The 22,917-nt window shown below is 32.7% G+C and overlaps 1 protein-coding gene across 1 annotated transcript in view; it reads right to left on the reverse strand.

Annotated features, from left to right (window-relative positions):
* Window positions 1-941: 941 nt before the first annotated feature.
* Window positions 942-22,917, reverse strand: part of LOC108774385 (histone-lysine N-methyltransferase 2C) — a 40,130-nt gene continuing 18,154 nt past the window's right edge. The window contains exons 19-35 of the mRNA XM_018540483.1: window positions 22,215-22,854; window positions 21,897-22,076; window positions 20,702-20,911; window positions 19,973-20,257; window positions 19,181-19,666; window positions 18,730-18,908; window positions 15,659-15,818; window positions 6,306-6,746; window positions 5,691-5,961; window positions 5,363-5,589; window positions 4,613-4,830; window positions 3,964-4,332; window positions 3,319-3,669; window positions 2,295-2,857; window positions 1,677-2,142; window positions 1,357-1,539; window positions 942-1,183 (exon numbers count right to left, since the gene is read on the reverse strand). Of these exons, the coding sequence (XP_018395985.1) occupies window positions 1,091-1,183; window positions 1,357-1,539; window positions 1,677-2,142; window positions 2,295-2,857; window positions 3,319-3,669; window positions 3,964-4,332; window positions 4,613-4,830; window positions 5,363-5,589; window positions 5,691-5,961; window positions 6,306-6,746; window positions 15,659-15,818; window positions 18,730-18,908; window positions 19,181-19,666; window positions 19,973-20,257; window positions 20,702-20,911; window positions 21,897-22,076; window positions 22,215-22,854 (5,322 nt within the window). The 3' untranslated portion in view covers window positions 942-1,090. The remainder of the gene's footprint in view (window positions 1,184-1,356; window positions 1,540-1,676; window positions 2,143-2,294; window positions 2,858-3,318; window positions 3,670-3,963; window positions 4,333-4,612; window positions 4,831-5,362; window positions 5,590-5,690; window positions 5,962-6,305; window positions 6,747-15,658; window positions 15,819-18,729; window positions 18,909-19,180; window positions 19,667-19,972; window positions 20,258-20,701; window positions 20,912-21,896; window positions 22,077-22,214; window positions 22,855-22,917) is intronic.

Consider the following 22,917-nt stretch of genomic DNA (forward strand, 5'->3'; position numbering starts at 1 on the left):
TCTCTTATGATAACTATAATATATATTGTACAACACTTTGGAGGAATGTGATGGCGATTCTGATTAGCACCACAACTTCTTCAATTTATTTATCCCTTAGTTTGTAACCCTGGATCACTCCTACAAACTAAAGAAAATTTATCTTAACGTTCGCTTTCTCTCTCTCTCTCTTGCGCGTGCGCAAATTATTATGAAAAAAAAAAAATAAATTCTTCCAATTTGTCAAGTAAAAAAAAGGCAAAAATATATTATATTATTTAATTACTCTATAAAAACAAAAAATATTTTTAATATAATAATATGTATTCCTCTCTTTGTCAGTTAATTTGCAAGTTTTTAAAAACTTTCTTTGTGTAGATAAAATATACTTATACATATAATTTGTTCTTTAGCAGTTTTATCTTTGTTTAAAATCTAAACATAATTTTTGATTACATAATATAATTACAAAAAATATAGAATTTTCTCTTAATAAATTGAGAGGAATATTATACACGATAGTGTGGCTTGTTTCAGCGCCGACATACCATCGTATCTCCTAATAATTTCATTACACATTGTGTAATAATCTACTATCAAATCATATTTTAACGAACCGTTAAATATTATTATAATTGAGAAGTATATCCGGGGTTAATTGTTATTAATATTGCGCAATGGCACTTTACAAATCAAATTACAATGGCCTAGTGCTTATTTTATATTTATGTAGTGTACACATATATATGTATGTGTGTGTATCTGTATGCTGTGTGTAACATATATAGATATATAATATACATAAACATAGATATATATAATATATATCCATATATTATATATATCTATATAATACAAATAGATATATAATATAAACTTTGTATTTATATATTTAATAGAATATGTTTTCACTTTTATATTATATATACATATATATAATATATATACATATATATCTTATCGTTTTCCCTCTACACAGGAAATTATTTCTATACAATTTCCTACCTTATATAACATAGCAACAATAATAACAATAGGCAGGATGGAGAAATTGAGTTTTCTTCTTTATTTTCTCATTTTTCCTGTTTCTTCTCTATATCGTCATCTTTGTTTAATTCATCCACTTACGACAATTGGGTGCACCGCAAGCGCATGCAATTTTGTGCTGGTCGTCTTCAATGTCGAATTTGTAGTCATATGCCAACTGCAAAAGGAAATAAATAAATCTAATGTAATAATAATAAAAAAATTAATACAATATTTGAGATAAAAAGTATTCATACATGGGGATTTATAATTTTAAAAAGGGAAAATAATATCAAAAAATAAACAAAACACTTAGGTTGTTTTTTTTTATATAAAGAAACATATAATTACTTCTTCGCCACGTGAGATTCGGCGCTTGGCAAAAATTATAATCCTGAAATCACGTTCAACTTCAACGATCTCAGCGACACAGTTCGGGTTGCAAGAATGGTTGATGTAACGAGCAAGACCACCACATAAAGTCGCATCTATTACTCGTTCCTCATCCAATCGGAACATATATATACCACGATTCTGCAATAAACAAATAAATATATGAATATATTCTAGTGCGTGCGTGTGCGTGTGTGTGTTGAAGAATAATTAATTTATAATATAATAAGAGTAATTGATTAATAGAATATAATCAGAAGAGACCTTCTATTACTTACTCTAGCTTCATATTGTTTCTCTCTTGTTTCCGCTAACTCTGATCTAATGATCTCTCCAATGTATTCGATCACCATTGTGTGTTTTTCCAGATCTCTCGCTGCGTATAGTCCTAGACCTTGAATCTTTGATCTTGCTAAATAAACATTATTACGCCATTCTTGTTTCATCTTTTTGTATTGTGAGCTTTTGGAATGTACGAATTGTTTCGAGTATGGACAGGAAGCGGCTTCGCCGGCAGCAGCAGCTGCTGCAACTAATGTCGAAGAGACTCCACCTCCCATTGTTGCTGCAGGACCACAGGTTGGCAAACCAAATGGCATTCCACGTGAAGCAAAGCCCCCTGTGCGTTGCGTGTGCGGTCGTTTCCACGGTAGCTGGTTGCGTAAACGTGCCTCCGTACGTGCACTTCCTGTTGGATTGATGGCTAAAGGCAATTCCAATAGCGGGTTACGACCATATTTAAATCTAAAATTAAGAAATGTTTTGTTATTATTCCTTTCTAAGAAACTAAATGTTTTGCAAAAGCTAGTAGCAAAAGCAAAAAGTTGGTATATATCATACGGAAATAATTGTTGATATCATTCTAAATTAATTCCAAAATAACATCCAATTCCTACCTGTAATCGGTTAAAGTCTCAATTCCAGGCAAGCTTTCCAGTACTCGCACTACTGCTGGCTCTGTCAAACCAAACAGATCTTCTCCCGAAACGTATCTCGGGAATAATTGTACTGAGTTTGTACTCCTCCTCAATTCTGCTAATGGCTCTAAAATTCGACTCCAAACTGCTCGCGGAGTAGCATCTCTTAGTTCAACATCCTCTTGAAGAGGTTCTTGGACTAGGACACGAAATTCCGGACGACCAGAAACATCATGGATCGAGCAAACATAGCGACAACGTTTGTTAGGTCTTCGCATACTCCAATAAAAACGCACGATTTTATAGCCCACCGGATAAATATAGTTGGGCGTATGGAAGTTTTGTAATTGATGAGGAAGTAGTTGACCAACGCTGAGAAAGATAAGGGAACCCACACGAAGTAAATGTTTATTGTCAGAATGGTGCATTACCGCAGCAACTTGACGATTTTCATCACGTTGGACGTAGACGCGACGGTAAACAGAAAGGGTAGTTAATTCTTTGTCTTTATCTTTTATAAGGTGTTGAGGACAAGCCATAGTCTGAAAGAAAAATTTAATTATATTTAAAATTGCATAAGAAAAATAAAATAAAAACTATAAAGAATTAAAAATTTAGAAAAAATTTATGAAAAACAAAAAATAGAAACTTGATTGTACTGAGAATATTTTTTTTAAGTTCTTATTTTTATCTTATTCTTGATGTACAGGATGCTCCGCTTAGACATTTAATATTGAAGCTTCTCCGATAATGTAAGAGAAAAAAATATATTTCTGTGATATACTATGCACCCAAAGTCGCTGAATTTATAAATTTCAAAGCTGTTATTTTACATAGGTGTTCACCTTTTGTTATTAGAATTAATACTTTGTATATTAAAAATTTTTTTACTTACATCTAACAATAAGCGGAACACTTGTATATATACACACGCACATATTATACATATTATAATAATATATTCGATAATATAATATTAATTTACAAATAATTTAATAATTACCTTGTCTTTATAAAAACAACAGCCGTCTTTACGGGCACATATCAGGTGGTACCAATTTGTGCATCTTGGTTTGTAGCACTTAACAGTGCCAGCGGATTTTTCGCAAATGATACAAATCTGTACAAGATTATTCTGCAGGACCTCATCCAATCGCATAAGTGCGCCACTCTGTGCCTCATACACTATGTTAGACCATAATGCACAATTGAGATGTACCCATTTATCAACATCAAAATTGAGCAATCGAGCTGGCCCATCGGCTGTTGCATCGCCCTGACTTTTGCAAAATACGCAACGACGGGTGTCTTCGGCTTTTGCGGGAGCTACTGCAATTCCCATACGAAACAGCATCTAGAAAATAAAATTTAATTTATATTTTAAATTTTACATTAAAATTTTGTTTATTAAATATTAGAGAAATCAATATTCATATATGAATTCATACATAACGTGATATAAAAACTTTTAATTAACAAAATAATAAATTATATACATACATATGTATGTATGTATATAACTTATTATATATATATGTATATATATATACATATGTATATACGTGCACTCACGTACGCACATATAGAAAATCAAATTATTTATATAAATTTTTCAAATAATTATTAAGTAATTAAATTAATTATTTACCTCGGTAATTTCTCTATCAGTAGGTTTCTTAAATTTAGTTGCAGGTTGCATGCCTCCCATCGTCCATGTTTTATATCTCAAACCTTTCCAGATTTTCGCAGGTGGTTGGGGTTCAATAGAATCACTGATTTCTTCATTAATTGAATGTTTCTTTGACCTCTTTTCATCATTGTCCGTACTATCGACATTATCCAATTTCTCGATTTTTACTTTAATTTCTGTTGTTAATTCATTAGTAATCTCCATATTCTCAAACTTTTCCAAATGCTGCTGTTGTTGTTTAATGGGAAATTTCTTCAGGCTTTTCAAATCATCTTCTAACATTTTTGCTTCTGTTTTATGACATAGATGATCTACTATCGTTGCAGCCTGCAAAATAATAAAATTATATATATAAATATATATTCTTCAATGAAAAATATTTTTCTATCAAAAATCATTAATAAATATTATAAGTGCATTGATAATATATTATTGGTATATTTAATATCATTAACTTACAAATTTTCTATACTATAAGTTAATTGTAAAGTAACTATAAATTTTTTTCTATTTATTTGCAATTTGAAATTACAATATTATTTATTATAAAAAAAAATCTTTGATATTAAAATATTTTTATAAATTAGAGAATATTTCTTGTATAGACCTTATCTTGAGTATTAGAAGGCGTTCGATGCATGAGTGCAAATTGCATATAGCAAGCCGCTGAACAAAAGCAAAGTTCATCACCCGGTTCAGCTTCTTCTTTGCTCAAGAATGGCAGATCCGATACTTTTTTTCGAATTAAACTATTGAGAATTACAACATCACAATGACGACAGAACTTTGCTGCACCATTTAGAATGCTTTGTATATCAATTGGAGCTAAAAGATAAATCAATAAATTTAAAAAATCTTGATTAATATTATTATATATATATATATAAAATTAAAATTTAATACAGTTTAACATCGATATAAGATGCCAAAAGAGCATCAATTAATTATTAAATTGTTAATCAACTTAATTCGTGATAGTACTGCGGTAGTTTATAGAGTTTCAAGATTGACAATTGTTCGACGCGCAGTTTAGAAAGATTAGATATATCAGTATATAAATTCACGCGAAATTATATATAAGCAACTAAGATCCAAGCTAGACTATTATAGGCTTCGTATTCGTATTAGTTATGTTGTTACATTGACGATCTGTAGAATTGAATATTGTTTAAAGTTTTTAGTTTTTATATATTCATTATTGCATTTATGTATTCTAATCTGTTAATAATTACTTTTTTCATAATTTACATTTTTTCCTTTTTCTTATATAACAGACTTATATAAATTTTATTCAATTTTTCGAAATATTATCACATATTATACATTATGAAATAAAATCATTCTATTAATTACGTACTACCCTCTTTGCCGTCCTTCCCTTTTGTCCTGTACAACCCCAATTTCTGACTAGGAGGAGTAGTGGTGCGTTCAACTATTTGATAACCAGCAGGTGGTGTTATGTTCAGAATATTAGCAAGATCTTTAAGTACACCCATTATATCATCGGCAGCTTGACTATTCAAAGTTAAAGTTACAGTAACATTTCCACTTTCTCGTAAAGGAATTGGAGGGGACTTGCCAAGCCTAAAGAATTATGTAATATTATAAAAAATATTCCATATACATATTTACATATAATAAATAATAGCAAATTATATTATGTACTCAATAATAAATATACATACTTGGGCATTCCAAAATTCTCCTTGTCTTGTTTAGCTGCATCTTTTAAGTAAGTAGGCTTTAGTCTGATTGGAATTGGTGAAATCAGAGGTATAACGGGCGACACACGTTTTAGCCATTCTGCTTCTTCATCCGATTCTTCCTCAATCAATCGCAGTCCAGGGAAACGGTGCATAAATTCTGGTATGACACATTCAGGTGAGGACGAATTTACAATGGTATCAGGAGAGTCCACATCGCGATTCGTCGTCATGTTCTCTTTTTTATCATCAGCTATAAAAAAATACTTTTATTTAATTTTTCTATATAAAGAAAATTTAAATATTTTATATTATTTTTCTTATAAATACACACACACATATCGATATATTTATATTATCTTTTCGTTCATTTTATACTATACATATAATATTATTTTTACTATTTTACTATACTAATATTATTTTTCTTTGATTCTTCCATATTTTTATATTCTTATAATTTCTTTCCTTTTTTTTTCTTATTTCCACTTTTTTACTTCTTTTCTTAATCTTACTTTTTACAATTTAAATAATTAATAGTAAATTTATTTATAATTTTATAATTATATTATAAAATATAAATAAATAATTGCTCACTATCGTCCAATTTTAAAGGTGGAAATTCTTGATCATAAAATCCTCTCTGCGTAGTCGAGGGTTGTTGAGGTGGCAGAGGGTCTAATTCTCCAAATGGCTGTGTATTATAATGATCAGAAATTCCAGACAAACTGGCTGATCCATAATTCCCAATCAAATCGCCAATTCTAGAGTTATAATCTTTCTGACTTCCAATCTTAACAAGATCTCCACAGCCAAAAATCGGACACACCCCATAATTACGACTCAACTGGGGTTCTAGAACTGCCATCGATTGAAGTTGTCGCAACTGGGTCATTAAATTGTCCACAAATGTGTCATAATCCTCATCGAGACGTGAGACTTTACGGGAACGTTTTTTCTGAGGTGCAGTTATGGCATCCTTTCCCTGGCTCTGTTTTCTCTTTTGTTGATACTGTCTTCTTTTCAACTTTTTAAGATCTAAAGCATTCCAAATGCAATTGTTATAAATTAATCGTTATAAATTTGATTTAATAAAATCTTAATATTACATTCAAAAATTTTCTAATATAATTTAATTTTATATAAAAAATAAAGATGATATAACTTGTATGTATGTAACAAAAAAAATATATATATATCATTTCCTAATACAAAAATAATATAAACATATCATATAAATAAATATAATAAAGAAGAGGTAATATGTTAAAATAAGCCATGACATATAAATGTTACATACCGGTTTTATCATCCATTGCGCCATCTATGAGTTCCTCTTTGGTAGTGAGAAAGTCTTTGGTATCCGTCTGCAACTGATTGACTGATGTTGTGGCAGCAGTGGACAAAACATCCTCAAGACCGATTTCTTTCTTAATCTCAACTAAAGGCACTGTATTGGAACCTGATGGGGTAACGGACCCCATAACGGTTTGTGGTGGAACCGCGACGGTCCCGTAACTATGAGGCACTTGTTGCTGAACAGATTGTTGCTGAACGGAAGTAGTCGAAGAAGAAGGAACTTGTTGTTGTACCACTGTTGGCTTCTGCACGATAGGAGCTTGGTTTTGAGATTGTGTTTGGATTTGAATTTGTGATCCAGATATGTTATTAGAGTTACTGGTCGCTGACTGAACGCTTTTCGAGACTATTGCAGAGGTTGTCACTGGTTTATTTTGCAAACCAAGTTTAGAAACAGCAACGCGTTGTTGGGTTTGAAGCCCTTCCCCGCTCATGCCAGTTCCCAGTTTGCTTTGACTTACAGAAGTCTCTTGTAGATTCGTAGAAATATTCGGAGACGTTTTTGTTGTTGTTATTGTTGAAGAAACTGGTTGAGTTGATACAGAATTTCCCGAAGAACTTGCTGAAGAAGTAGAAACTGACTTTGTTTGCTGCTTCAAGCTTTCAGTTTGTGCTCTTTGTGTCGCAATCGAACTAGATAATGAAGGAGGAGGTTTAGCAGATTCCTCTTTAGTTGGTGAACTTTGTATCTTTAAGGGTGTTACTGAATGCGATAAAAAAGAAGTTTCCTTCGCAACTTGTTTTATTGCTGGCTTCGGTGCTGAGGTTTCGTTCAGTAACTGAGGAAAGAGTGGCCGAGCCAGTTGCGCTTCCAGTGAAGAAACTATCGGCAGACTAGGTCCTTGTGACGATCCTGTTGTCGTAGGACATGCTGTATTTTGCAATAATTGTTTTAGCAACACATTTTGAGAATCCTCTAATCTTAAAGAATTAGAAGAACTCTTACTGGAATCTATTTCTCTCTTTTCTTGGATTTTGGACTCTTCAGAATCTTTTTTTACTGTTGTAGATTGATTTTCAAGATCGTTATTTTTATTCTCTATTGGTAGAAGACCAGAAGATTTAAATTGGTTTTGATTAGAGGTCAAAATGGGACTTGGAGCTTGCGATAAAGTCGATTGAAGAATACTAGCAGTACTTGAAACACCACTAGAAGTTACCAAAGGTGGCATAATAGTTCTAATGCATTGCATTGAGTTAGTTACGGCTGAACTAGTATTTACCAATACTCGAGAGGGTGTAGAACATCCTGAACTGACTTGAAGGATCGCTTGAAGATTTTGCGAGCGTTGTATTGAAGTAGATGGTACAACAGAACTTAAAAGATTGACTGAAGATTGGGTTGGTATTGTATTACTTCGACCAGCAATCGAAGGTTTTAAGGAAGCATTTCCACCCAGCATGGCATTCAACATAGCATTTGAAGTGAAGGAGATCGAAGTTGTAATGTTTCTGGAAGTAACTACAGCTGAAGAAATACTTGAGAGATTAGAAACTGTAGTAGTTTGAAAAGTTGTCGTTGAAGTCATTCTGAATATCTGCTCGTTATTATTGACTTTCGAACCTGTAGTAATAATTTCACTACATTCCTTTAATTCTTTTTTCTCTTTCATGACCATTTCTGTATCTTTCGAAATATTGCTGATCAAATTAGGTTGAGAACGACCTTGATCTAATCTTGTCAAAGTCGAAATTCCACTTTGAACATTATTTGATGAACTCAATGATAAAGGACTAGAAGTAGATAAAACATTTCCAGATTTCATTGAAGAAACCATAGTGACCACTCCGGTTTGATTCACTGTTGTTTGATTGCTGTGTAAAGATGATAGCAATGTTCTCAGTTGATGGGATACGTTAGCTACGTTAGAAGTCAATTCTGTTGGCTTCGAAAGCGGTGATAAATGAGGAACTGTTGTTGTACTCTTTTGTAATTGTGCCACGGTATTAACTATCAAAGTGGAAGCTTGACTCGTTGCCGGAGAACTCTTTTTTACTTCAACATTTTGACATTTTACTTCATTTTTAGATTCAGTTGAAGAGCTTTGATCATTTTCGAGATTTTCTTGCTCTAAATCCATTAAAGAGTCTTGAAGAATATTTAAGGGCAAAGTATCTAATGGAGTTGGCATTTGATAAATAATACTAGACTCGCTACTGTTTGCCATTTCCGGTTTTGATGAAATAATATTGTGTAACATATCTAAAATATCATCAGATGATTCTTCTATTAATGTCTTTTCTTCACTCAAACAATGTTGAAGAAATGGTTTGGAATTGTCCATTTCCGTACGCTGTTCTTCCCGATGTTTCTTTTCATTTGTGTTTTTATCATTAGTCTCTTCAATGGTTTTTTGGATTTCTTCTGATTTATTTGTTACTTTTTGTAAATCAGAATCTGAAGAAATTTGTTCTTTGTCATTTTCCATCGATTCAGTATCATTTTCCAAAATGTTAACAAGCGACAAATCATCGGTAACAGGTGACATTCTTTTCAGAGTCGTCGTTGGAATATCATTCTTATTTTCAACATTTTCCGCAGGATTGTGAATAGCTTCTAACATACTCTCCAGTTCATCCGTAGTATTTAATGGATCAGTTTTCTTCTCTTCAATTGACTCCGAAAAAATATTTGATGATATATTCAAAGAATCACTTTCATCTTTAATTTTGACCTGGATCTCTTTCTCCTTTTTTATTTTACCTTCTTGATTTTCTGTTAGTTTCTCTTTACTCCTTAAAATAGTATCCTTTTTTGACAGATCCGGAATTGACATTTTCGGAGTCGAGAGCGTCACAGAAGTTGATTGTACATTTAATACTAATTTTGTTGGATTGTTTACAGTTTGCGTATTTGGCAAATTCGAAAAGGTTGTCGAAGGCTTTCCTGAGAATAATATTTTCGGTATTTCATTAGCAGAAATAATTTTCGAATTCAATTTATCTTGCTGAGAATTGGAAATATTCTCCAAAGCAGTTTGACTAAGTTTCGCAGCAATTTTTGCATCTGCCACAATGCTTGCCATCGTTGACAAAGTAACTCCTTTCTGATTGGTAGAAGAACTCGAGGAAACTTCTTTTAAATCAAAATGATCTATCATTTTAGTTTCTGTGACAATTGGTTGAATTGAAACCTGATTCAGTTGAGAATTAGAACTAGTAGAAATTGGACGGGAAATTAAATTTGAAGAAATTGTAGTATTTATTAAAGAAATTACTGATTTTGGAACTGTTATATTAATATTAGTCGGATATATAGTTGAAGCTGCTGTTTTGGTATAAGATTTATCTGAAAAGGTAAAGTTTGTAGGACTCTTATTTTGTTTTGATAATTTGGTTTGATCATCTGTCGAGCTTTCATTAAATATATTTTCTTTAGAAACATCAGTTTGTATATTGTTATCAGTTTTTTCAATCTCTTCATCGCAAGAACCCTTAGAAAGATTATCTTCAGGCGATTTTGTTGTGGGTTCAATGATAACCACTTCAGACTCACTTACTAAAGATACCATAAGTTCTTGATCAGGAGACTGATCTAAATAAGGACCTGGAGAAGGATCAACTCGAAGTTCTTCTTGATCTGGAGATTCAGGAGTATCAGTTACAGCGACTAGCTTCTTTCCAGACTGGAAAGCCCTCACTATATCGAGTCTAAGACCCTTTTTATTTCTTGAATGAGACGGGACTAAATCTTCGTCACTCAAAATAGGTTCTTCCGATTGTGATTCAGAATTATCAATCTCTAAAATCTGCACTAAGTCATGATTTTGACCAGCATCATTCACTAAAGCATGACAAAGAGAATCGTTACTATCAGCAGAAAGGTCCACCACCATTCCAGGTTCAAATAGAACATATTCTTCTTGCATATCACCTTCTAAAGTTCCCGAAATAACATCAACCAGTTCCGAATCACCGAACTGTTCAATCACGGTGATATCATCACTGTCTCGTTGAGCTGTGGAGCTCAAAGTCACTTCAGTATTAACTATAGTTTTATCATCATCATAATCTGTTGTATCTGGAAGTTGTTCCAACTTTTCTCCAGGACTTTCTAAAGTTAAAGACCCATTATCTAAAGTTGAAGAGGTCAAAGAGCCTTGACCAGTTGATTTTATCTCCAAAGTTGTCGGTGAAGTTTGTGGCGGCGTATGAGAATCGTCATCAAAGTCATTATAATCAACGCAGACTAACGAGCTGATTCTAGTGGTTTTCCTATTTATAGAAATATTTGCTTTCTCTTCTGTAGACTGATCTCTTTTCGTTTGAGATGTTTCTGCACCTTTACCACCTTTACTACTATCTGCTTTGCTTGACCACATTGGCGATCCTCCCCTTAAGCCCAACTTGAACCATCCAAATCGTCCAAAATTAGGAAATCGTATTGGTTTTGTAGATTTATTATTTTCCTCATTTTTAGTAGAATTTTCTAATGAAAGAACTTGTTTTTGGGAAATTTGTTGACAAACCTGGCCCTGATCAACTAATGAGCCGCCTTTTAATCCTAATTTAAAATATTCAGTCTTTGCAAAATTAAGAGAAGGAATTGGATTTAAAGGATTATTGGAGTTTCCTCCACCTCTAGAAAGATTATCTGATAAAGAAGTTTGTTCCTGAGAAACCTGTTGAGGCATTTGCTGAGAAACCTGTTGCTGATCACTTGGAGTTACAGTTAAAGTATTTTGTTGAACAAAATTATGAGGTGTATGAGGTGTCCTTGGAGTTCCAGGATTTTCCACGCTTTGGGGTCTGTCTGGCATAGCGGGACTATTTCCAGTAGATTGTCTTCGCTGCATTTGCATAGGAGATCCGGCTACCATAGGACTTCTAGGCATCATAGGAGAGCTGGGTGGTTGAGTAGTTGTTGAAGAATGATGATGACTACCATGAAGCATCGGTGAAATCCTGTTCATTGGACTAGGAGGTTGTGAAGTCGGATTTAATTGTTGTTGAAGCATTGGAGAACCCATCGTTGCCTGTTGCACCATAGGTGAACTCGGGGGTTGACCATAATTTTGTTGAAGTTGCTGATGAAGCTGTGGACTGGGAGAATTTGATGGCTGAGACACCATTGGCGAGTTGGGCGGTTTCTGTTGCTGTTGCATTTGCAAGAATTGTCTTTGTTGTTGTTGTTGGAGAATATGCTGTCGTTGCTGAGTCATTTGGAGTGATCTTGGACCAATAGAATTCTGTCCTTCTTGAGAAATACTCTGAGAAATACCCTCATGTTGTTGTTGATGAAGTATTTGTTGACGCTGAGCCATTTGAAGTGATCTTTGAACAATAGAAGTTTGTCCATCTTGCGAAATAACTTCATGTTGCTGTTGCTGTTGATGAATAATCTGTTGACGTTGAACCATTTGCAAAGATCTTTGAGTAATAGTAGTACTTTGTCCTTCTTGAGAAACAGATTGAGAAACACCTTCGTGTTGTTGTTGTAAAATTTGTGGTCGTTGTTGGGCCAGTTGTAATGATCTTTGAGTAATAGCGCTTTGTCCGTCTTGAGAAACATCTTCATGTTGATGCTGTTGTTGAAGAATTTGCTTTTGACGCTGTTGAACTATTTGTAAATTTCTTTGAGCAATAGTATTCTGTCCTTCTTGAGAAATGCTTTCATGTTGCTGGTGTTGTTGAAGAATTTGTTGACGCTGTTGTACCATTTGTATTGATCTTTGAACAACATTTTGTCCAATTTCTTGAGAAATATTCTGTGAAACATTTTCATGCTGCTGTCGTTGTTGTGCTATTTGCAAATGTCTTTGAACATTAATATTTTGCCCATCTTGAGAAGTACCTTCCTGTTGTTGTTGAAGAATCTGCTGCCGTTGTTGAATCATCTGTAGCGTTCTAGGAATAGAATTTTGAGGAATTTGTCCATCTTGAGAAATACTTTGAGAAACAACTTCATGTTGTTGCTGAAGAATTTGTTGTTGCTGCTGGAGAATTTGTTGTCGCTGCTGCACTATCTGTAAATTTCTTTGAGCAGTAACGACATTATGATTTTCTTGAGGAATAATATCATTCTGTTGCTGCTGTTGAAGAATTTGTTGTCTCTGCTGTTGTGAAACTACTTGCAACGATCTTTGATTAATAGAACTTTGCCCTTCCTGAGAAGCATCTTCGGTTTGCTGTTGGTGAAGAATTTGTTGCTGAAGAATTTGCTGTCGTTGCTGAGTTATTTGCAATGATCTCTGAGTAACGATATTTTGTCCATCTTGAGAAATGCCTTCTTGTTGTTGTTGTTGTTGTTGTTGCTGCTGCTGAATAATTTGTTGCCGAGTCGTTTGTAAATTTCTTTGAGCAACGACATTCTGTCCTTCTTGAGAAATGATATCAGTCTGTTGAAGAATCTGTCTTTGTTGAACCATTTGTAAATTTCTTTGAGTAATAAGATTTTGTCCATCTTGAGAAATATCATTCTGTTGCTGCTGTTGAAAAACTTGTTGCCGCTGCAATGTCCCCCGAACAATAGTATTTTGACCTTGATCCTGAGAAACACCTTCATGCTGTTGCTGAATAATCTGCTGCCTTTGCATCAACTGCTGATGCTGTTGTTGATTCAGTAACTGCTGCTGTCCTGATTGTGGATTGTAAACGATACCTCCTCTCCTCTGCGCTCCTTCTGGTGGTCTGACAAATCTCTGAGTTAAACTATGAACTCTCACACCCTGATCAGTTATCAGTTGTTGATTTCGCGTCTCTGGTGTAAAAGCACCAGGAGAAGTTGCCAATCTTCCGCTAATAATGGCTCTATGTTGTGGTGAAGTCATTCGTGTAGTGTTAGGATTGCATAGACCGGGAGAAGGCATTGGCCCAGGACTGAAGGGACTTTCATCACCTTGAGAATGAGGAGTGCCAATTCTTGGCGATTGCTGCTGAACATTATGCGGTGACATTGTACCTGGATTAGACGATTGAGGATTGCCTGGACTATGTTGAAGCAGTGGTGTGCCTGGACTATGTTGAACAATTGATGGAGTTGCTGGTGAATGTTGAATCATGCTAGGACCAGGACTTTGAGAAACCAACGCAGCTGGAGAATGCATCGGAGAATGCTGAGAAGGTGACATCAATGGAGAACAAGGTTCGTTTGGTTGGGGTTGAGTTTGTCGTTGTTGTTGTTTGTTATGGTACTCCTGAATCAATACGCTGTGTTGACGCTGTTGCTTACGCGAAGTATCTAAATGTTTCTGAAGAATTGCTTGCTCAGTAGAAACTCGTTGTAGTTCAGCAGCGTCGGTTTCTGTCAATTCGTTACCAGATTTACGAAGCTGACGTTGCTTACTATTGAGAGACTAGAAAGAAATAAGATAGAGAAACATGAAAAACAATAATATAGAACAAACTAAAATTTAGAAATTAATATGAAGCCTATTGATACATGTATACTGAAAATAGGGAGTTTTTGCAATACCGTTTATTCCAGATACGGTGAACATTAAAGTCACGTTATCTTTTTCTTCACACCTATTTAAGAAAATGATAACGTGACTTTAGCGTTCACCGTATCTGAAATGATAAACGGTTTTGCAAAAACTCTCCCTATTATCTATTAATATATACGGTATTTTAATAAACAATGTTAATTTTAATTAATATAATTAAGCTGTCTAAATTCTTAGTTGTTTGTATAAATTTGTGTAAATTTATATATTATGTATGTAATCCTTGCGTTATGTGAATGTGCGTTGAAATAATTTTTCGTAAAACGCAAAACTCTATTAAACTACCACAGTAATATCACGAGTTAAATTAACTAGCAATTTAATAATTTGATACTCTTATACATCTTAGAACGATTTAATAATGTTGAATAACATAATTAAAATTTGTAAATAATTAATTCTCATTGCGAAAATATTACCTCAACTGAGAGAAAATCTGAACATGCGGATCTCTAGCATTCCATGTGAAATTTATAAACACCTAAAATTCAGCTAGACCATTAAAAGCATTGATTTCTATTGGTTGTATACTCACATGTATGGACCTACATTTAATAGAAATATTTAATAATATAATACTAATCTCTATTTTTATTTACCTTTCTTATTTTTCGAAGTTTTTGGACCTCCGCCTCATAATATTTTAATTGTTGCGTTAATATTTGATGCTGATTATTAAGCCATTGCTCATAATGCACATGCATTTGCCGATCTTGCTCATTAACTATATTTTCTGGCGGAGTCGGTGGTGCCGGTTTTTGAGGAATGTTGAACATAGCCACTCTTGCTAAAAATTAATGCAAATATAATCGTATAAAATGAACTAAACTATATATATTTAAAATAATAAATACATCTACAATAAATATGTATTCATTAAACATATTTTTATATTAGAAATTTAATAATTTAAAATATTAAAATCATTAATTCTAAATATAAGTCAAATAAATTGCAAAATTTTTCTTATTCAGATAAGATTTCGCCAAGAACAAACTCTAACAAAATTCTAATAAATTCTAATAAATTTTAGTAAACATTAAATATTACTTATTTTAAAATTTAATTTACTTTTTATTTTAATCAATCAATCTACATTCACACCTATTAAGTGTTCAACAAAATAATTAATAGAAGACTACTAACGTTCAGGCGGAGTCTGTGTGGCAATTGGCTGTCTCGATCCAACTTGCGCCACTGTGAGCTTTGCTGCTCCATCGGTTGATATACTACTTTGCTGCCAGTTAGTATTAGGTGCGGAAGGTGATCGCGCTGTACAAGGTGGTCTTATCACAGGCACCATGCCCTGAGGAGGTGACGTAGTACCCAAAACATCAACTTTGAATTTTTCAAAATCGCTGTCGCTCAAAAGACTTCCTCCAGTGACATTTTCGGTCTGTTGTTGTTGTTGTTGTTGTTGTTGTTGTTGTTGTTGTTGTTGCTGCTGCTGTTGTTGCTGTTTTTCTTGTTCTCGTTTCTCTTGCTCTAGCAGCTCCTCCAGCAATAATGGCTGCTCCTGTGAACACGACTGCTGACAGTCAAGGTCGATTTTTGATACAAGGAGTGCTACTTCGAAGGTCTAAAGGCTAAAATTTCTATTACATTAGGACTGAATATTAAATAGTAAACTCAACTAAAATTACAACTATTACATAAATAAATAATTCAAATAAAGTTTGTATGTACATCAAAAATAAACTTAGATAAGATAAAATGTGTGGATAAACATTGCAAATTAATTTGAATTTATATATTTTTTCAATAATATTTTATTTTATCTGTATAAATACAATGTATAAATAACAACCAAAAATTCGTAGTCTACTATGAATTAATTACTACACAACATGCAAACAATTTCAACATTAATGCATTGATTATAAAAAAGCAATTTTCTAAAAAGCATCATATTGCTTTAAAGAAGAATTAAGCAAAATTTAATAAAACAAGATTTTGTCAATGTTAGTAAAATTAATTTCGTGCAGTATGGATGCAAAACATTTAAAAGAGCATCAAATCTATAATATAGAAAAGGGGTGTAAAAAGATAGAAATGTGACTTTTTTACTTTTATAATAAGTAATAAAATATTAATCAATATAAAAATTAATTTTTTTCATTTATGATTAATATTTAATTTTAGCAATATATGTTACATTCTATAATAAATAAATTAATAACAAACAAATAAATAAATACGTTTAGAAAAAAAAGCAGTTTTGCAACTGTTGTAAAATTCTTCAATACGATTGGTTCTTGTTTTTTATTTCTTATGGATTTAAATGTATAAACCAATCATATTGAAGAATTTTACAACAGTTGCAAAACTGCTTTCTCTGCTGAACACAACCAATATTTTTCTATATTAATTATTTTACCTAGAATTTAATATTCTATAAAAGATAGATTTATTTTTTTTATTACATTATAAAAATAATATTACACTCTAAATTTTTTTTATTACATTTTAAAAGAAAAAAATTCTCGGGAAGTTAAACATAAAATGAAGATTTATATTTAGATTTTTCTTCTTGTAATATTAGAATGCCCCAAATCTCGCTCACCTGCAGAAGCAAAGGTCTTCGGTGAGGGTGCGACACCACAGGTCCCATTGGTGGACCCGCCACCGGTACCTGGTGCCCCGTCATATGAACCGAGGGTCGCGTCATACCTCGCCCACCACCACCACCACCACCCGGGCACAGTCCCATCTAGACACATGCACCAACACCAAATGCATATTGCAAACTTGCACACCCAGGCCAAAAACACTAGCCAATTTTCTTACCACTGCCATTACTCTTTCTATTGCCATTTAAACATTTTCGAGTTATTTTATGTAAACGTGATGAAAATATGACGAGAATAATAAAACAAATTTCCACCAATTTAAATAAATTGACAAATAAGAAAAAGATATTCTTATACAATTTTAAATGTATATCTCTTAGAGACAATTGTTTTTAAAATTTTAAATTAATATAACTTCTGAGTATATATTTCACACTATATCTCTCAATAATTTATAATTTTTATATAAAAATTATAATTGTAAAAGAAAATATAACACAAGATACTACAATTAAAAATACATTTAATTAATAAAATATTAAATTCAATTATTCCTAATATATATGAGCAATTATTTATAATGTCTCCCAAAACAGAAAATGTTTTGGCACTGAAAGTGTAAGATCTATTATTTAGCTACACCTACAATCACAGCAATTTTTTTTAGTCTTAGTTTCGCTTTTTAATTAAATTATTCTAATTAAATAATAAATTTTATTATAAATTGATTATTGTTTATCCAATATAGTCTAATAAAAATTTATTAATTGAGTAATATATTTAAGCTTTCTTTTATTTTACTAAATAATTTTCTCATGATTTATTAATGCAATTATTAAAAATTATTTTATAAAACATTCTCTTACATTTAGAAAAAACTGTCATATAAATATACTTTAAACAAGATTATAATATTTTTTAAATAAATTATATTCATATATAAATATACTTTAAATAAGATTTTATAAAAAAAAATTATTTAACATATATTTCTAAAAATGTCTATTATTTTAAAGTGCTAGCTTAACAAAATATGAAAAATTATTTCTATTTGATACTGCACACAGCCGCACAAAATATTTTTTAAATAAACTTAGCAGATATACGAAACTGACTGACACATATATTATACATGCAATCATGAACCGTTTTATTAATTACGTGTTATAAAAACGTTAACAAACCGTGTTATGTAATTAATTATTATCAATAAAGTTTTATGTGAGTTATCAATATAGTTTCACATTGGAGCTATCATTATTTTGTTTTTTTTACTCACAAAGTTTTGTGAATTTCCTACATAAGATTTCATTTTTTCTAAAAATGTTTCTCTTTTGTGTGTGTGTGTGTGTGTGTGTGTGTGTGTGTGTGTGTGTGTGTGTGTGTGTGTGTGTGTGTGTGTGTGTGTGTGTGTGCATATTCACAAAAATGACATGTAATCCATGTAATTATCTCATACGGATAGTTGTTGTTATACAAATTTAACAAGAACTATTTTAAATTTTAATTCATCAATTATGCTCTTAATTTCTTAACTGTAATGTGATTAATTTAATTTTTTTCACAATTACATAAGAACAAAATATATATCAAAGCGATGCATAAATTTCCAAAAAAATTAATTGATATAAACATCGACACTCTTACCTGTATCGGTCCAGGATATGGTGGTGGAGGTCCTGGATAAGGGGGTGGTGGTGGCGGTGGTGGTGGTGGCGGAGCCAACGGCATTCGTGGACCAATCATATGATTTACAGCAACCACCCTGCCAGCCATATTTGATACTCCTGCGGCTACTCGCATGCCTAACCGTTGCTGTTGCGAAACTACAATAAAAATAAAATTGTAGATATTAAATATCAAAAGTGAAGATTTGTATAAAACATAATACAAAATATTATAAAAACATTATTCAAAATAATATCTATTATTTTACATAATTATTTTATTATTTTACTTATCATATCAAAGATAAAATTATTACACTATTTTAAGATTGTTCTAATATATATTTTTTTTTACAAAACAATCTAATACTTAAACTCTAAAAACAAAAAAAAGTAATAAAATATTATAAGTATTTTTTTTTTAACTTTACCTTGTATATGTGCCTGCGAAAGTCTCTGCGAATGTCCAGGAAAATTCGGTGGATAGCTCACAGTTACCGTATTTGTGGAAGTCACCACTCCGACTGCTCCATCTGGTGAAAGCAACCTTGTACCAGGAAGTATCGGCCGGCCCATCGCTGCCGCTTGTTGCACTTGTTGATGCATCTGCTGCTGCACTACTTGCGCTTGCATTGCTTGCGATGTCGTCTGCGGCGATGTTATTGTCGGTACGTTGGAATTTTCTGTCAAAGTTAAACTCGTGCTAGTCGAACACGAATCAGTAATATCAGAAGCTGAACCAGTCAATTCTGGTTTCTGATCTTCGTCCCTAGTTTCTTTTTTTTGCTTATCATCTTTAGGATCAACTTCAACTTGCTCGATATCCATATCAAGAATATTAGTCTTCTCCCCACCTACGATCGTGTCCAGTTCAGGGTCCGCATATTCCAGAATGTTGAAGTCCGCCCCCATTTCAGCTTTAAGAATAACAAATTCTCACTTTTTAATTTTGTATTAATTTCTATAAGAAATTTATTCTTTTTTTAAAATTAATTTATATATATATATATGTCACGATCAAAATCCGCACAGCGTGCAATATCGATATTGCATAGACCATGTTAATATTGACCAATGTGATTGAGTTGTGCAATTCTGACGTAGCCTGGGCAATGTTGATATTGTAAAGAAGGTAATTTATTGCCCGTAATACACACACACACACACACACACACACACACACACACACACGCGCGCGCGCGCGCGCGCGCGCGCAGACTTACCAAGCAGTTCATCATCATCATCTGCCAGATCTCCCAATATTGCACTAACTCCTTCGACTTCGACCATTGGACCTGCTCCTTCTTGCTCCAGCTTTTCCAATTCAGCTGTCACATTGTCAGGGATTTCAGATGCTTCTGAAGTAACCATTCCCACGGTCTCACTCATCGTCGTGGGAACGAGTGGTGCTCGGACCATCCCTGGAGTTGTATTCAACATACGAATACCTTGATTTAAATTGTCCTGTGTTGGCCGCGCGACGCGTTGGTTCTGCGTCTGATTTACATCTAAAAAAGATTTTTTATTTTGTTAAAATCTTTGTAAATTTTAATTTTTTATGATTTTAGATCAAAAATTTCTGACATATTTATATTTATTTATAAAGCCTACAAATATATATTTATAAAGGTTACAAAAAAGGATAAAAATATTTCAATCATGTGTAGCACAATATAACAAGCAATTGCGATATCAGTCTGCAATTGAGATATACATTAGTAATCCTTTTCCACTATCAATGTTATAATGTGACAGTTGAAAACTATTAAATTTTTATTGTAGTACTTTGTTTTATTTATTAAATTTTTAGAATATACAAAAAGTAAATTTTGTAAAATCATTATTTTCACCTCTTTAAAAACAAATAATTTTTGATTGAATTATTTCTTTCAAAAATATGTTACTTTCAAAATATCGTCGTCCATTAAAAAAAGTTTTTTTTTTTAATTTACCTGTAAATCTCTGTTGTTGCAAAATATCATAAGATTCGGAAATGGCATTTCTCGTTACTGGCATTCGTATTTGGAGATTTTGAGTTGCTTGGAAATGTTGTTGAGCAGGTACATTAGTAGCTACAGGAGGTCTATTCTGCAGTAATGTCCTAGTACGATGATCAATCGGATTCTGAATATTTCCTGCTGTAGGATGTCGCGAGTTTATTCCTGAATTCATATATTACACATAAATTTTGTATAAAAAACAAAAATTTTACATAAAAGAAAAGTTAATAATGTAATTAATTGATTTTATTTGATTAGAAATGTTTAAGTATTAGAGAGAATGTTTTAATAATTATTATAATTTATGTAGATATTGTTGTAAAGTTAAATAGCAAATAATATATTTATTTGTTATATAGTGACCCAAATCTGACGTTAAATATTTTATACACAGATTCTTTGTAACACATTTTAAAATGAAAAATCTAATACAAAAATATCTAGAGTATGATATTTTATCTTTAAATAAGAAGAGTTTCAAATGATGGGACTAGAATTTCGCGCGCTCAGGAATGGCAAGATGATCAGTATGAAAGTGTTTCCTTGAATTTCATGCCTTTGATAATAACAAGATTTAGCATCTTCATATGCGAAATTCTAACCCCGTCATTTGTAATTTTTAAACTCTTCCTATTTAAAAATTATCATAGCCTCAATATTTTCATATTAAACTTTTTCATCTTAAAATGTTACAAAAAATCTGTCTTTAAAATATTTATTATCAGTTTTGGAATATCCTAAATATAAAAGTATAATTAATAATAAATGTTAAGACTTCTGAGTAGCCAAGAACTCCGCGTTAATGATAGCGACACAGAATTAGTCGGCAACCTAGCGAAACTGGTAGCCACAAACATAAACACGAGCCCATGTCTGTGTGCTTATTTTCGAGTCGAAGACGAGCACACGGACCATCCATTTTTTCAAGTGTTTTAAAGCAATCTCGCCATTTAGATTTATCCAAATTGTTGTTATTTACAAATGGCAACATTATTTACAAATGGTAACATAAATTAATGTGTTATTTTTCGATTCTGACGTCAGACGATTCCAACATGGTCACGGCGACTACTCAAGGACCTCTTATAATATAATAAATTAATATTTATACATTAAAAATTAACAAATAGAAATATTACATGCATACCAATGGAATTTCTTATTAAAACGTTCGGTTGAATAGGCATTCTGGGTCTAACAATGCCTGGCGGAAGTGGATGCCTAAAAGTGCCTTCACTAGAATTGTTTTGTACTTGAGAATGTTGCTGAAGCTGCACATGACTGGCTTCAAACTGTTGCTGATTGTTCTCCGTATTATTCTGTCCATCTGCATTATAAATATAATTGAAAAAAATGCAAAAATATAATTTTAATTGTATTTTAATTCATTTATGTTTCAGCAAACACGTAATACTTGATATAAAATAATCATACTTATTATATATATATTCAGAATAAAACAAACCTTGAACCCAATTGGCACCTATTCCTTCAATTTTCTTACTAAATTGTTGTCTTTGCAGTAAGTCCCTCAATTGCCTATTGACTTCCGGTTGTTGCCCAAAAGCCACTTCTTGTTCCTGAGATGTTCGAGGAGTTTCGGAACTCCTAGGTGATGGATAGCCAGGTGTAGCAGAAGTGGATGTGGGAGTTACAGGTGGTTGGCTGTAAGGATCAGGAGTTCGCGATGTTGCAGGTGGTGGTGGTGGAGGAGGAGGTGGAGGAGGAGGAGGAGGCGCATATACGGGAGGTCGCGGAGGATTAAACACAGGAGTGCGGGGTGTACCTGGCGTCTGTGGTGACGAATAGGGGGATGCAGGAGTTGAAACATTGCCTTCGAAGCGTTGGAAATGTGATTCCTGAGAAGGTTGAGAAGAGACAGGGGACTGTGGAAAATCATGTGGTGACTGGGGAGCTTGTGGTGAGAAGGGAGATGGTGGTTGAGGAAAGCCTGGACGTATTACTCGACAAGGTGCTTGCGCAGGTAGACGGACCATAGTTTGATGATGGGGTGATTGAGGTGTGAGACTGCGAGGAGCTTTGAGTGAGGGCGTAGCAAAAGTACTGCGGGAAGGAGAGGCGAGGGAAGTTAATTGACTCGTATCCTGCATTTAAAATTTTTTAATTAATATTAATAAACTAATATATATATACATATTATATATATA

Source organism: Cyphomyrmex costatus, unplaced genomic scaffold (assembly GCF_001594065.2).
Source record: "Cyphomyrmex costatus isolate MS0001 unplaced genomic scaffold, Ccosl1.0 scaffold1053, whole genome shotgun sequence".
Lineage (NCBI taxonomy): Eukaryota > Metazoa > Arthropoda > Insecta > Hymenoptera > Formicidae > Cyphomyrmex > Cyphomyrmex costatus.